This window comes from Gilbertella persicaria, assembly GCF_025201335.1.
Source record: "Gilbertella persicaria strain CBS 190.32 chromosome Unknown B0P05scaffold_51, whole genome shotgun sequence".
Classification (NCBI taxonomy): Eukaryota; Fungi; Mucoromycota; class Mucoromycetes; order Mucorales; family Choanephoraceae; genus Gilbertella; species Gilbertella persicaria.
This window is the reverse complement of record NW_026252012.1, coordinates 163,044-177,822: the sequence shown is the minus strand read 5'-3', so window position 1 is coordinate 177,822 and position 14,779 is coordinate 163,044. Positions and strand designations below refer to the sequence as shown.

Genomic DNA, 14,779 nt, shown 5'->3' with positions numbered 1-14,779 from the left:
TTTTCTTCTACCATTCTGTAGTCTTGGCCAGGACTTGCAGCCGAGCTAACAGTTGATGCTTCACTAAGTATTTGATCAATCGACTCATCCATCTGGGCATCAGTCAATGTTCCAGCAGAAGGTCCAATAGTCAAAGAGGAGACATCAAGGTTGGTAATGTTTTCAAAGTTACCAGAGTTACCAGAGTTACCAGAGTTACCAGAGTTGTTCATCTTGTAGGATTTACCAAGCAATTAACGGAAAAAAATGTTGTGAGATGAAGAGAGAGTAGATATTCAATAAGAGAAAAGGTAAGAACACAGAGAAAGTCCGTTAGAACTTGTATAGGTTTTTATTTCTCCAAGAAAATGTTTTCTTTCAATTGCTATAAAATGTCAAGGTATTTATACTTTTTCTTCTCGGTCAAAATATTGTTTTGGGTTAGCTTCTTGACTACGGATTGATTTGTTAGATCAGGAGCAATTAAGAGAAATGCCTTTAGAGGAAGTTGTCAGCTCAGCCAATAGTACATGATCTGACCTGAACTTGAATAAACTATTACATATTTGTCAAATGCCAATGCCAATGTATTTGTCAGCTCTAACTGTCACTTTATAAGGGCCATTAATAATAACAGAGTCAATAGGTTCATAATCTCTGTCTATGAGGATGATGTAGTACTTCTAGTAGAATGAGTGAATGTCAGTGACTATAGATCCATTGCAATTGCCATAGATGTGATCTGGTCTTTTGCCATGATCATCATTTATTGATCTATGCATATGAATTCATATATGTTCACAACATGTCTGATGCAATTCCTCTGAATTGTCTTCTTTTTGCGGATGATGTTGCGATCTTCGGCTCTCGTAGTCAAGTCCAGCATATGTTGAACCTTGCTGCTGAGCATTCTTGCTCCCTTGGATATCGTTGGAGTCCGGCCAAGTGTGCAGTTCTAAACTCACCTTGTGATGGCCCTCGATTGACATTGTATGGCGAATCTCTGCCCCTCGTGGACGAGTTCATCTATCTTGGTGTACCCTTTCGAGAAAAAGGCATCCATGGACCTGGCATCATCTCTTTGAGATCTGCTAAGGCCATCAAGACCATGGCTCTGCTAACCTCTGTCGGTGTTCACCGCAATGGTTTCTCCCTTCTTTTGTCCTCTCGGCTGTATGCCTGCTTTATTCGTCCCAAGATAGAGTATGGTTTGGCTATATCCCGTCTTGCTTCGGCAGACATGACACACCTAGATGATCTGCAGAATCGCCTGGTCCGTATGTTTGTTGGTGGCTCTTGGTTTCAAGTTGCAAAACACCTCACCTGTCTTCCTGCCATGAATCATAGGTACAACATCCTTGTCACCAAATTCGCTTTGCGTGTGCAATACCTCCCTGATGACTGCTTGATAGTGCTTTTGTGTGATCAACTACGGTACCCTCGCCTGGTCAAGCTTCTTCAACAGAATGTCTTGTACCGTTCACTACCGGACCCACAGCCTGTCTCTAATGCTGAACTTCGCACTCACTTTAGACGACAATGGCAGAGCCAATTTGACCGCCAAATGGTGCGACATGCGGCTCGTGGTCGTTCCGTCCTTCTCCGTGCTTGTCGTCCTTGTACGTCTAAGCCGGATCCTATCCTTTACCTGCCCATGCTTCGTACTTCTCGTAGTCGCTTGGTGCGTTGGCGTCTTGGTCGCTTTGCAAACATGCGTGAAGAATGTCCTTGTCTCTCTGGTGCTTTTGTTCTCGTGAACACTTTTTGTCATGTCAGGCGCTTGACCCAGCATTATGGGATGCACTACCTATTGCTCCTGCTGGTGTTCATCGTCTGGACTATGCTCTGAATCAACTGCCAACTAAGGCTTCCTCTGGTCCTCCTCCTTTTGGTCTGCTTTGCTTCAGTTACTGTATGCAATTGATGTACTTGTACATCCTCTTGCAAATATCCGCCCTGATCAAGATCCTGGTGATCGTTGGCTCCCTCCTCTGGTCTCGTCATAGACGAACTATTTTTGTCATGCCTTTCCTCTGCGCTGCCACGGTGGTAAGTGATTATCAAAGTTCCCAGCCGTTGGTCATGCCTTTGGAATCATGCATCAATACAATACTCTTTCTGTCTCTGTTTCTTTTCTCTTCTACTTTTTTTCCTGTTGTCTGTTTTCTGTCAGGTTTTTTCGCTCTCTCCTTTTTCTCTTTTTGAAAACTGTCCATACAATTTGGCATTATGCTCCATAGAGTAGCCCACAAATTGTTTATTAATAAAATATAATCTTTAACCTGAGCTAAACGAGCACCTTTCTTTCGCTTTTTGATCACTTTTTTTGGTTTTGACCAATCAAATTCGATCATACTGTCAAAAAATCCAACGCTGCATCCTATTCATCCGTTAGTGCATCCGTCTAAAAATCATCCATCCATCCAAACAATCATCCATCCATCCAAACAATCATCCATCCATCCAAAACAACCACCATCCGTCAAAAATGGCAACTCACCTGGACATCCAGCAGTTGCATCAACTTGTGCTGACCCTAGCACAACAGGTACAGCAGCACGAAACTCTTTTTTCAGATCTTATAGCTCTGAAAGAAAAAGTTTCCATCCTTGAACAGGAAAAATTTTTTCTGGAGTCAGAAAACAGCAAGCTCCTTTCTCGTGTCCGGACTCTCGAGTCAAATTTTTCAATGTCCGAAGGCGGCATTCAGGTCTCTTCTGTCTCTCTCCCCACTCCCACTGCCACACACCCAGGCAGTGGTGATTCATCTATCCATGCCTCCTCTTGGGCAGCCAAGGCTGCTAAGCCTGCCTCTCTCCCTGCCCGTCCTGCCCGCGTTTCGCAGAAGAAACGCATTGCTGCTGCCCGTGCCTTTGTGAGCCCTGCTGCTAAAGGCCCACAGGGCTTTAAGTACGTATATTTAGGACGCTCAAGAAAGATCAATAGATCTGAAGTCCGCTCTCGTCTTCGTCGCTCCGGTGTGGATACTGGACGTATCCTGGATGTCTCTTTTCCTGCGTCTGGTGTGCTTGGTGTGCTGATGCATGTACAGTATGTGGAGAAATTCACATCTGTCATGCAAAAGGCAGGTGCCGAACTGATCATGGATTTCGATCCATTGGATCCCAAACATTTGGCTGATCCAAAGTTTTCTGCTCTCTCTGTTGATGATCGTGCTCAACAAATGCACTCTCTTGTGCATGATCGTGCACTTGATACTCTCTCCTTTGTTCGCCCTGTCGTTGTTGGTCCTCTTGCCCGCTCTTTCATGGAGTTGGGTTGGATTGATCACGATGATCTCAAGACTGTTCTCTCTGCTGCTCGTGCTCGTTTGGAGAAACAAGACCCTAAATCGGCTGCTTTCTTGTTCAAGTCAGCTGGTGCTTCAGACAATGAGTCTGAAATGGAATATTAATGAATATTCCATCAAACTCACAAGAAACAACCAACCCTCTCCGCTCCTTTTCTATTAGCATCTGGAATGCGAATGGCCTAAAAACCACGACCATCCATGATGCTATATCCCATGTTTTCAACTCAAACCTTCTATTTATCACTGAAACTTGGCTTACTGCCGGCTATCTTCCTATAGATTGGTCGCAATACCATCTATATGGATCAAAGGTAGTTGGTGCAAACAACCGTGGTTCTGGTGGTGTCTCTGCTCTTGTCTCTCCTTCCTGTCCTTTTCCTGTCACCCAGTTGCCGTCTTTCAATGCATATACTCTCTCACTCAAAATGGGAGCAGTCAATGTGCATTGTTCGTACTTTCCACCCAGTCTCTCTAATGAGCTGGTGCTATCCGCTCTCTCCTCTATTCCTCTCAACTCTGACTCTATCCTCTGTGGTGACTTTAATGCTCGCTTTGGTGATTTCACTGGTGATTCCGCTACCAACTCGCGTGGTCTTGCTATGCGTGCATGGCTTGAACAACGAGACCTGGCTGTGCTGAATACTACTCTTTGTCGTGGTGTGCCCACCTTTACAACGTTTCGACGTGGTATGGAAATGAGTAGTATCATCGATTTGTTCATTACAAATACTTCCTCGTGGAATATGCGTGGTGCTCAAGTCGCAGTAGAATCTGATCTCTCCCTTGGGTCTGATCACCGGTTGATGACTTTGTCATTCGACCATGATTCTACTTTGGGATCTGGGGCTCATGCTGGCTCTGACGGTCTTGCTCCACGACGCCTTTGGAACCTATCTCGCTTGCGGGAAAAGGAACCTTTGGCACTGTTCCAAAGCAAGTTTCGCTCGCTTGTAGTTCCTCTGGAATCTACTCTGAGTCAGCTGGTCTCTGCGCCACCGCTTGAACGCCCTGATATTGACGAGTTGAATGCTACTCTTAATGGGTGCTTCTACGAGGCTTTGGATGGGTCGGTTGGTGCAAGACAACATCGGTCTGGAAAATGGTGGAAGAAGTACTGGACTCCTGATATCGAATCAGCAGCTCGAGAACGCGATCGCTGTTATAGTAGGTGGCGTCATGCCTCTGGTGTTGACAAAGCTTACTGGTGGTCGTTGCATCATGATGCACATCGTCACTTTCGTCGTCTTGTTGCTAAAGCTAAGCGTCTCTCTTGGAAGAACTTCTGTGCTCAGTTGGAACAAGACTTTTCTAAAGCCACTGGCACCCTCTCTCGTATGAAAAGAAGACGTGATTGTTCCGGTACTTATGCTCACAAAGATGGTCCTAAAGCTTCAGTAGATGCTATGGCTACTCACTTGACTTCGGTCTATGCTGGCTCTCTGTTGCCCCCATCAGAATCTCGTCCACCCCCACCACTTTCCTGTGATAGTTTGGTTCCTTTTGTCTTGCCATCCAACCTGGATATGTTCTCAGCAGACACGATCATGGATCACATCAAGCGTTTACCTCTTCGGAAGGCACCTGGAAGCGATCACCTGAAAGCAGAAATGCTGAAGGCCGTGACCAAGGACCTTGCCCCGCTTTTGTCTCTCCTGTTCTCCCTGTGTTATCAATGGGCTTATACTCCTTCTCTCTGGCGTCTTGCTAATGTATACCCGATACACAAAAAAGGTGATCCCTCTGATCCGTCCAACTATCGACCGATTTCGTTGACATCAGTCATGCGTAAGCTCTTTGAGTTTACAATAGCTGATTGTCTTCATGAACACTCGCCTACACTGGACATTGCGCAAGTGTGATATAATCACTAATAAAATGGTCAAATCAATAAGTCTGTTGTGAACATATAGAATCTATATGCATATGATGATCTGACATTAAATAAGTCTTCATTTACATACTAAAATACATCATAATCAATTTACATCAGAAATAGGCATAAAAGAACCTCTTGTACTGAATAAGACAATGTATCTTTTAATAGATCAAGACGTATAACCGAGATCAATAATTTACATTATTTAATTAATTTAAAGTAGTCTATGATAATAGAGACTCAGTCATTTGCATGAACTCTACTACTACTTACTCCGACATCTCTTCATATATAAATACCTAGAGAATGAAGAGCTAAAAAACAGAGACATATATTTTTGGATAATAAACCTATACAAGTTCTAATCGACTTCTTTGTTTTTATCTTCTCTCTTACATCACAACACATGCAATTTGGCAATATGCTCCATAGAGTAGCCCATATAATCGTTTATTAATAAGGCATAATCTTTAACCTAAGTTATGACTTTAGCCCTAGTCTATTAATCATCACCGCTTGAAATCAGTTCTCTAGAAAGTTCAGGTCAAAGCTTTTTGATTGGTTGGATAGAAGTTGGGCCGCTTAACTCTGCATTATTTTTGAAAAACTGGAATTATTCTTCATCTTTTCTTTTATTGGCTGTCAAACACAAATTTACCAACAAATTGTCTAATTAAAAGTGGTTCTATCTAAAAACGAACAATCAAGGTAGGTAGAGACCCTTTATATGATGCTTTATATTCTTTCAGTATAAACAAATTCATTTTTATTTAGAAAATAAATGATATGATACAATGTTTCTGTTTGTTCTTTAAGATGAAGATGAAGCAATTTGAGTTTTTTTTTTCATTAAAAAAGAATAAATATAGTGCTCAATGTGAAGAAACAGCCTGTTTTGCATCAGAAACAACTTCTGAAGGTACTCCAGCATCAATAAGTGTATCAGAAGCAAAATCGGCATTAAAATGTTGTTGTAAGATTTGTAAAATGATATCTAAAGTAGCATAGTTGAGTAAACAAGCAATCTATAAAATCAGCAATTTACTTACAAACAGGGAAAGAAGGTATGGATGGGTAAAGGCGGTTAGTCAGTTCAATCACCTTTGATTTAAGTTCTTTTTCATTTGAACCTATCAAACCAATTTAGACAACATGTCTGTTATTCTCTTTTTACTTACATGATTCGGTAATACCTGTCCAAGCACGTTTGACAAACTCCCAATCGCATCTTTCCATAAGATTCAACAAGCATAAAGCAGGTTCATACAAAGCATGATCATAAACTATCTCTAGTAACTTATCAGCAGACAAGAGTGTATCAGCTACACTTGCAAGGTCTCGTTGAGCTTCTGTAGAGGATTGGTTGGCTAGTATGTTGTGCACATCAAGTTGAATTTGTGCCACTTTATATGTGTGCTGAATGGTAGCAGCCTTTTGTTTGGTATGATCAGATACTGGCAACAAGGACACTTCATCACAAACAGTCTTGAGAAATCGAACACGATGGCTAAGAACCACTTGAGGTACTTGTGTTGCTAAAGTGAAGAGACTGTCGATAGCTAATTCATGTTGTTCACGATGTGTGTAATACGTCTTCAGACAAGCATAACGTTCTGCCAAGTTTGTGATTTCAGTCTGGATAAAGTCGAGAAGTAAAGGTGTTTCCAAAGTGATCATCAATTGTTTATGCTTCTGATCAAAAAGCCATTGATAAATTTTGTAGTGGAACTCCTTGTCCATAGTCAATTTTAATGTGTCCATCAAGACAGCGTGAGCTTGTTGTTTTTGGTGTAAAACTACTTTTTGAATGATGGGCAATAGAGTAGCATAGATTTGTTCATGCGCTGCTGCATCTGTCGTCTGATATTTAGCGAAAATCAAATGAATAGCGCAAAGATAGTTTTCTAAAAGGCATATATCTCGGCTTAAGTCCTCAACGACAGTTATATCCAGTGCTTCAATGATGGTTTGAAAGTGATGTAGTGCCTGCAATAAAGCTTGTTTCTTTTCATTGGGGTGATTGCGAGCTGATTGTAAGCATTCTAAGCCCTTGTAGTAAACAACGTTGTTATACCCAAAATACGAAAGACATTCTGATTCCAAAAAGTTACCAATAAAGCTAAAGTTGTTAGATGAGTTGGACAGATCAGAATATTGAATAGAAACAAGGACGATTTCATCAGCAAGCTGAATGCCTTTCTCTGTTGACACCATGTCTGCAAACGGGAAGGGTGTAGTGAGTGATGTTAAGCTTGATTTGATCTGAATCCATTCGAGATTATGAACAAAACAAACAAATGAAATTGATTCAATTGTACGTGTAATAAGATTCAGCAATTCATTCTAAAATACAAGATAAGCAACAAACCAATCATCCTTTCTTTCTTACCTTGATTGGAATACCAACGCGATAAATGGTTTCCAACAATGCCTTAAGACGATCTTGAACTGTTGCGAGTTGGTCTTGAGGTATTCTATCAAACTATATTAGCCGTTTTTCTCTAATAAAATAAAATAGAATAAATTTTACTTTTTCTGAGAAATATCCATCCCCCAGATATCCTGAACAACACGAGCAAAATAAAGCAGCAGACCTTCTTCTCTTCTGATGGATTGTCTCAAATACAGACCTGCTTCAGGCATGAGCTTAGTTCGTGAACAAGCCAACATGTAAGCTAAGCAGTCTGTTTCAATATATCCAAAGCGCTGGCTAAAGTTAAGTACGTTTGCTGCTGAATTGGTGGATTGAAGAAGTTCTTGTAAATAGTCTACAGGACGACGTTGAATGTATTGAATAAGACCAATGTCAGATACTGCCAAGTATTCTGTAGGAGTATCTTCAGGAAATGCAAATGTTGGTTTGAAATGATTTCTTGATGAATTTGGAGGACGTTGAATTAAACCCCATACTTTGTTAGTTAAGGCTTCTGTATACAAGTCTTCTAAAAGTTTCTATAACAGTGTGAGTGATAGTATTGGTAACCAAAACGAGACCTACCTTTCCTTGATCCGATTCAATCAAATGAGGGCAACTCCAGATCAAGAACTGCTTTTCAGATTTAGATAGTACAGCACCAAATACGCCTTGTTGATAGAAAGATACCTCTGTTTCCTCTTTCATCAACCCATTAAATAGAAGTGATCCAGCTAAAGAAGGAGCAGAACGAGTATGATAAAGAGTAAATTCTGGATATTGATATTTGAGATAGTGTCGATCTCCCTTTTCAGATACAGCCATGATTCTGACTATGCTTGATTCAGTGGGAGGTACCACATGGATAGAAGCTAAATTAGAGCCTTCAAAGCGATGAACAGGCGAATAGAGTGTGCCCTTGATATTGACGGCATGGATAGATGAGTCACTTTGCAACACAAACAAAGTATCATTATCCAAAGCAATACACTTAACTTTGGTTGTAGGGACTGACTTGAAGAAAGAAGGCATATAGTACATAAGGGGGTTTTCTGTATGACAAACAAGCCCATGTTGACTGGTGTTGCCTTGATTGTCAAATGAAATAGAAAGCTCATAAAGATGGCCGTCGCTGCCCTTCATGAATACTCGCTTAGTATCACTGATAGTAACGATATTAGACATAACAACACCAGATGATTTGATGCTTGCATTGGATACAATATGTAGCTTGTCTTTGTCGATTGCGAGTGCATGCAAATACAAATAATCAGTTGTAGAAACAAGTAATTCATGATGGTCATCAAAGGTAATAAGATCTACATTCTGAATAGTGCCATTGCATTCGTATCTGAAGACATGGTTATTTAAATAATCCCACAAATAAAGGCCAGTATTGGTGGATAACCAAAAACGGTTGATTGCTTGTAAGACACCAACTTTATAAGCGGCCTTTGTCACTATATGATTTAGGTCAGATTTGATTTGTCTGATATGATTTGCATACCTTGCATAGATCTAGACAAAGCCTTAGGATAGGGAATAGCTGTTGTTTTAGCAAAAGCATATTTGTATTCACTAGAATACTCGCTGTCTGTCCATAAAAGCGTGTTAGTAAAGTATAAAACGAAAGGATAACATACTTTTAAGACAGGATTCTAGGTCAAAAGGCTCTTGATCTTTTTGAATTAATGAAAAGATCTTGCTACTAGGATTGCCTAGTGAGGGATCAACTGTCAAAGGTAGCTTGCCTCCCATATTTTACAGGTAAATGAAAAAAGAGAATTATTTTGTGCGCGTTTTTTTTTTTTTTATTATTATTATTATTTAGAAAGTCACCAAGAAAAATTAAGTACCCGATTACCTTGGTGTAAGCATAAAAAGGGGTTCTTATTTACCTTGAAAGCTGTTGTAAAGACCAACGCAATCACTGTCCATACTTAAACGGGACTGATTATCATCATTACGAATTCCTTCTAGGTGTGCCATATATTTCTCATCAATATCACCAGTAATGTAGCACTTATCAAATACAGAAGTGTCAAATGTTTCGATGGAAGGATTAAAACGACGCACAGACTGAACCAAATCATCCAAGTCTTGATAAATTACTTTATCAGCACCAATCACTTCTGCTACTTCTTGTTCGCTTCTTTCGTGAGCAACAAGTTCGTGACGTGTAGGCATATCGATACCATAGACGTTAGGGAAACGAATAGGTGGTGCACAAGAAGCAAAGTATACTTTTTTGGCTCCAGCTTCACGAGCCATTTGAATGATTTCTTTTGATGTTGTTCCTCTTACAATGGAGTCTAGTCAGTGTCAATACAACTTGCTTATCACATAAGTTACTTTTACCATCTACAAGTAAGACGTTTTTGTCTTGGAATTCTAAAGCCATTGCATTCAGTTTACGACGAACATTTTTGCGTCTAAAAACAATAAAACAGTTAGAATGAGCAGCATTATCTACAAGGATTCATACCTTGTTTGTTGACCAGGCATGATAAAGGTACGTCCAACGTATCTATTCTTATTGAAACCTTCACGATAAGCAATATTTAATTTTTTAGAGAGCTGCAGTGCTGCAACCCGACTTGTATCAGGTACAGGAATGACTACATCAATATCCATATCTTTGCCAAAAGAGCGGGTAACTTGATCAGCAAGTGCCTCACCCATACTCAAGCGTGCTTTGTAGACAGAAATACCATCCATGATACTATCTTGACGAGCAAAATAGACATATTCAAAGATACAAGGCGAGATCTTTTGACCTTCAATCAATTGACAACGAGAAATATGGCCGCCTTGAGTGATAATGATAGCTTCACCAGGCTTCACATCTTCGAAATTAGTAAAACCAAGTGCTTCCAAGACAACACTTTCAGAAGCAAACATATAATCATATCCTGCAGGGTTTTTTCTGCTACCCATAATCAAAGGACGAATACCATGGGGATCTCTGATGCCAATAATACCATAGCCAGCAATCATGGCTACACAGGCATAACCACCTCGACATTGTTGGTGTAATTGTTTGATGGCTGCAAAGATATCTTCTTCATTCACTCTATCAAAAACATTAGACATACATTTGTTTAAGTAGGTTGACTTACCTGGCTTTTCCCGTCTTTTGTAGGTTATCCGCCAAGATGTTTAAAAGTAATTCAGAGTCAGAATCAGTATTGATGTGACGATGAGCAACTTTATCTAAATACATGCGAAGTTCATCAGCATTTGTTAAATTTCCGTTCTATCAGGATAAATGTCAAACGAAATGAATAATGTACTCTATATTTACATGCGCAAATGTGATGCCATAAGGTGAATTGACATAAAATGGCTGTGCTTCAGAAGTAGATGAAGATCCAGCAGTGGGGTATCGGACTATAAACGGTGTAAGTAATACAAGAAATAGAATAATGAAATATTACCATGGCCAATACCAAGACTACCTATGAGTCGAGCAAGTTGGGATTCCTCAAATACGTCTCTCACCATGCCATTACCCTTGCATTGATACAAGCGGCCTTTTGGACCCGAAGTAACAATACCTGCAGCATCCTGCATACAAAAATTTAATTGTTTGCATGAAATGAATGAACTGACTTCTTACCTGTCCTCGGTGTTGTAAAAGTCCTAAACTTTCAAAAAGGTCTGGACAGGCAGATGCACTCTGGTCAGCTAAAATCAAGGCTGAAATTCCACACATTTTTTAAAAAAGGATGGAAGAGAGAGAGAGGGAGGAAGGGGAGAAAAGAAAGACAAACAGGAATTTTTTTTATGAGAGACCGTCTATGTACATCATTGACAAATGAGGCTCTATAGATGTGATGTGATGGAATTGGCTCAGATCATTTAGACAATGACTCATGGAGAGCTCCCACCTATTTCACCCATAAAATTGTTAGATTTTGTGACCGTTATTTCTGATACTTACCAAAAGGTGTTTTTAGGCGAGAATAGCTAGCATGATGGATCTTTTCTACGATCTTTGGTCAGCAAGACAGTGTAGTACGTTTGGAATTGAGATTTATTCCAATGCTATAAGATGAATGAATGAGTGGATAAATATAACTTATTAATCGATCCACTCACTCTATAAACACTGAGGATACAGTTTCAATGGATAAATGATTTGATTAAGTGCTACAAGTCTTCTTTTCTAGATACTGGTTAGTTTAATTTAGTACATAGTTTTCTTCATAACTCTTCATTGTTGAGCAAGGCACCATTAGATCAATGATTCTTCTTTCAGTGGCTATAAAATTTCAAAGTCTTTCTCTTTTTTATCTTGAGAGAAATGTCAACTCCAGTGTATTAAATGATGTCCAGCCTAAATTTTATTCAACCAAACAGAAGAGTATAATGTAGCGTAAAAGTATAGAAAGTAGAATAAAAGAAAAAATTTATTAATATATTTTTACATCTCAACTTTATGCGATAGTCCAAACTTAAAACTTACCATTAGTCTTACAAGATTCTCTTGAGATACTTGTTTGAAAAAGAAGCCCATAGTAAGATATTTTGTCTGATAAACTGTGGTACACCTTTTGCATAGCGATGCATGGTCATTCAGAGAATAAAGAAAAACAAGCCATTTGCGCTTATTCTTTACTTATTCATTGCATGTTATTTACTCGTATGTATCTTTTATCAGAGAAAAAAGTCAGCTATGTGTTTTACATTAATGTGTTCATCTCTGAACAATGAAATCAGATAATTTAAGCAAAGAGATCAGTTATATTTATGCATCATTTTCTGATAACTATCTCCAATAAAAATAGACTTAATCTTTACTTATTATCTCAAGCTGAGAGAAAAAGGTATCAAATCTTCAAGGCTATTGGGAGCATGACAATGATTACGTTTGCATCTCATCATCACTTCTTCAGTCAATCTTCTCGGATGTCTCTGAAATAGGCTTGATGCTTCTGTTATTGTCCTTAAGAGGCTTTGACTGATTTATGGCACCAGTAACATTTAACTCAAAGGTTGTTGCTCTTTGCATGCTTGGTTCTAGTATTTTATTTTCAAATGATTTTATTTGCCGCACGTATTTTTTGGTTCTAGTATTGAAGCACAAATATTAAAGAATTCATATTATGCCACGAACTTTAGGTTCAGCTCTGACATGGTTTTCATATCCTGACAAATGCATAGTATTTTCAGAAACTTCAATTGGGGGCGTATCTTTCGAGAATAAATGCAGACATACTTTATTGTTAGTAACAATAAGAGCAAAAGGAAAGAAAGAAAGAAAGGGAGAATAAACAAGATAAATGCGTTACACTATTTCTTCTAAGCCTCTATCTATGGATGAAATAAGACTCTGTTTTTGAGTCAAAAGGAAAAAAGTGTATTCAGTTACCGAATATCCTACCCAATAAGAACAACCCTTGTTAAAAGTACATTATTGTTTAGTTCGTGTGCATGCATTCAATTACCTTTTTTTTTTTTATTATTCATTTCTTTTTCTTCAATATTGTTATGAGTGCGATAAAAATTGGTTCCTTGCTTGTCAAGTAATAAACGGAAATAGTATGATTTTATGTGCTTATCTTTGCTCGATAGAACGCTAGCAAAACCTGTTGCAAACTCGATCAAGACACAAGCAAAGCAACACCCCACTTTTAGAGAATTTTGTATGAGTGTAGCTCAGGTAAGCAAAGGAAGATAACATGAATATGGCTTCAACTCGAGTTTTTCTCTTTTCTTTTCTTAGCGATCGCACCATTTGGAAATGACTTTGAAGATGAAGTTTTTGGGATATAAGACAGAAAAGATTCGACCCTTAAATGATGCAAGGTACAACGCATGATAAATATCAGGCACAGTTACTATGGCAACAGCTAAACGTATTCTATAGAGCCATTGAAAGTGGCGCTAATTTTCTGAGTGAAGCTTTTGTTTTTAGTGTAGCCGCGTCCATCATCATTGCAGAGAGTTGGAGGTAGAATATACATGAACAAGCAGATTGGTTACTGATACATGACATAGATCTCGAGCAAAAGATAAGAATCGTCGAAACTATGTGGATGATGCATTAGAGAATTTAGAAAACCAAAACAAAAGCTTGACAGAGTTATTAGAAGAAACACGGCAATTACATGCCACAAATGAAGAAAGATTAAAACAAATAGAAGAAGATAATATTCACCTGAGAAAGATGTTGGATGAGGTAGGTTGTGGGTAAGAAGAGGGGGAAATTGACCAGTGGAATATAGATTCTATCTGTTAGCATGGGTCTTAAGCGTCATACAGAATACCAACAACAACCTACTGTAATTACATTGCCAGGAATCAGCAATTGAAATAAATAAAGATGTTTTGTAAATGGGATTTTATTTTATTTTCACATACACACACACATATGGAAAGAGAAGACCTGGAATGTGAAGACGCTAGGCACAATAATAAATGTTACACATAAAAGGCGTGACACCACTTGATTTTTTTATTGTCTATTTATACAACCCTCTTATTTAGGAGCAAGAGAACATTTTTGAAGAGCAAGATGAGACATTCTCTTTTCTTCTGTAGCCTTCAATGCTTCTTCATATGTGACCTAATAACAAACAAAGATATTAAATGAGACGAATCCCTTATGACATGCATATTGTACACTTACCCATACTCTTTGACGATCAGACTTTTCAAGCACATTAGGTGAATGCACTTCATACATCCAGTGTTGTGCTGTGATTTTCCCCTTTTTGTTAGATTCAGAATAAGATCCAACGCGGCTAGACAAAAATGTGGTCTGGACGCCTGCCTTTTCCACTAAAAGACGGAGAGCTGCCTTTTCCGGATGCTCTTCATCATTACAATCATCACGAGGAAGTACGTATGCTCCTGGTCTTTTTTGGCTTTCCAACAAAAGGATCTTTTGAGTAGCAGGGTCAATCACAATCACGCCAACAGCCTACCCTATACGTAAATACTTGATCGCTTAATGTACTACATCTTACCTGGCGAATTGGCTTGGGTTCCTTGTCTTCCTCCTTCTTACTGTTCTTCTTCTTGTCCTTTTTCTTGTCTTTCTTTTTATCCTTCTTTTCCTTTTTCTTTTCAACCGGTTGATCCTCGTCAGCAATGACAGGAGCTCCAGGAAGATTAACGTTGTTTAACAAAGTATTGTTAGGAGTAGGTTCAAAATTGGATAATGTTGCAGCAGCCATGTCAAATGATGAAG

At 39.1% G+C, this 14,779-nt stretch overlaps 4 protein-coding genes across 4 annotated transcripts; 1 reads left to right on the top strand and 3 right to left on the bottom strand.

Annotated features, from left to right (window-relative positions):
- Window positions 1-5,908: 5,908 nt before the first annotated feature.
- On the bottom strand, window positions 5,909-9,348 carry B0P05DRAFT_558708 (Nup133 N terminal like-domain-containing protein). The gene is made up of 8 exons (XM_051580171.1): window positions 9,225-9,348; window positions 9,089-9,175; window positions 8,167-9,041; window positions 7,699-8,120; window positions 7,558-7,642; window positions 6,347-7,511; window positions 6,218-6,298; window positions 5,909-6,162 (listed from the first exon to the last, which is right to left on the bottom strand). Exons 1-8 carry the CDS (start codon window positions 9,337-9,339, stop codon window positions 6,041-6,043), a joined length of 2,952 nt encoding a protein of 983 aa, XP_051430962.1. The 5' UTR covers window positions 9,340-9,348; the 3' UTR covers window positions 5,909-6,040.
- Window positions 9,349-9,471: 123 nt separating this feature from the next.
- Window positions 9,472-11,296, bottom strand: B0P05DRAFT_478190 (phosphoribosyltransferase-like protein; the record flags this gene model as incomplete). The annotated part of the gene is made up of 7 exons (XM_051575004.1): window positions 9,472-9,893; window positions 9,940-10,013; window positions 10,067-10,654; window positions 10,701-10,837; window positions 10,886-10,971; window positions 11,019-11,148; window positions 11,201-11,296. 7 exons carry the CDS (start codon window positions 11,294-11,296, stop codon window positions 9,472-9,474), a joined length of 1,533 nt encoding a protein of 510 aa, XP_051430961.1.
- A 1,739-nt stretch (window positions 11,297-13,035) lies between these two features.
- Window positions 13,036-13,927, top strand: B0P05DRAFT_558701 (optic atrophy 3 protein-domain-containing protein). The gene is made up of 5 exons (XM_051580170.1): window positions 13,036-13,109; window positions 13,159-13,246; window positions 13,310-13,392; window positions 13,454-13,537; window positions 13,585-13,927. Exons 1-5 carry the CDS (start codon window positions 13,075-13,077, stop codon window positions 13,778-13,780), a joined length of 486 nt encoding a protein of 161 aa, XP_051430960.1. The 5' UTR covers window positions 13,036-13,074; the 3' UTR covers window positions 13,781-13,927.
- B0P05DRAFT_558694 (uncharacterized protein) lies at window positions 13,928-14,776 on the bottom strand. Its single transcript, XM_051580169.1, has 3 exons — window positions 14,556-14,776; window positions 14,216-14,509; window positions 13,928-14,152 (listed from the first exon to the last, which is right to left on the bottom strand). The coding sequence occupies exons 1-3, from the start codon at window positions 14,763-14,765 to the stop codon at window positions 14,066-14,068; spliced, it is 591 nt and encodes a 196-aa protein (XP_051430959.1). The 5' UTR covers window positions 14,766-14,776; the 3' UTR covers window positions 13,928-14,065.
- Window positions 14,777-14,779: the final 3 nt, after the last annotated feature.

Coding starts and splice junctions, on each gene's coding strand:
- B0P05DRAFT_558708 (XM_051580171.1), bottom strand. CDS start 9,339: ATGGGAGGCAAGCTACCTTTGACAGTTGATCCCTCACTAGGCAATCCT. Junction 9,176..9,224: donor CCTAGAATCCTGTCTTAAAA/GTATGTTATCCT, acceptor TTTTATGGACAG/ACAGCGAGTATTCTAGTGAA. Junction 8,121..8,166: donor TTGAATCGGATCAAGGAAAG/GTAGGTCTCGTT, acceptor ACACTGTTATAG/AAACTTTTAGAAGACTTGTA.
- B0P05DRAFT_558701 (XM_051580170.1), top strand. CDS start 13,075: ATGAGTGCGATAAAAATTGGTTCCTTGCTTGTCAA. Junction 13,110..13,158: donor ATTGGTTCCTTGCTTGTCAA/GTAATAAACGGA, acceptor TTTGCTCGATAG/AACGCTAGCAAAACCTGTTG. Junction 13,538..13,584: donor ATCATTGCAGAGAGTTGGAG/GTAGAATATACA, acceptor TACATGACATAG/ATCTCGAGCAAAAGATAAGA.
- B0P05DRAFT_558694 (XM_051580169.1), bottom strand. CDS start 14,765: ATGGCTGCTGCAACATTATCCAATTTTGAACCTACTCCTAACAATACT. Junction 14,510..14,555: donor AACCCAAGCCAATTCGCCAG/GTAAGATGTAGT, acceptor CGTATAGGGTAG/GCTGTTGGCGTGATTGTGAT. Junction 14,153..14,215: donor CTGATCGTCAAAGAGTATGG/GTAAGTGTACAA, acceptor GTTTGTTATTAG/GTCACATATGAAGAAGCATT.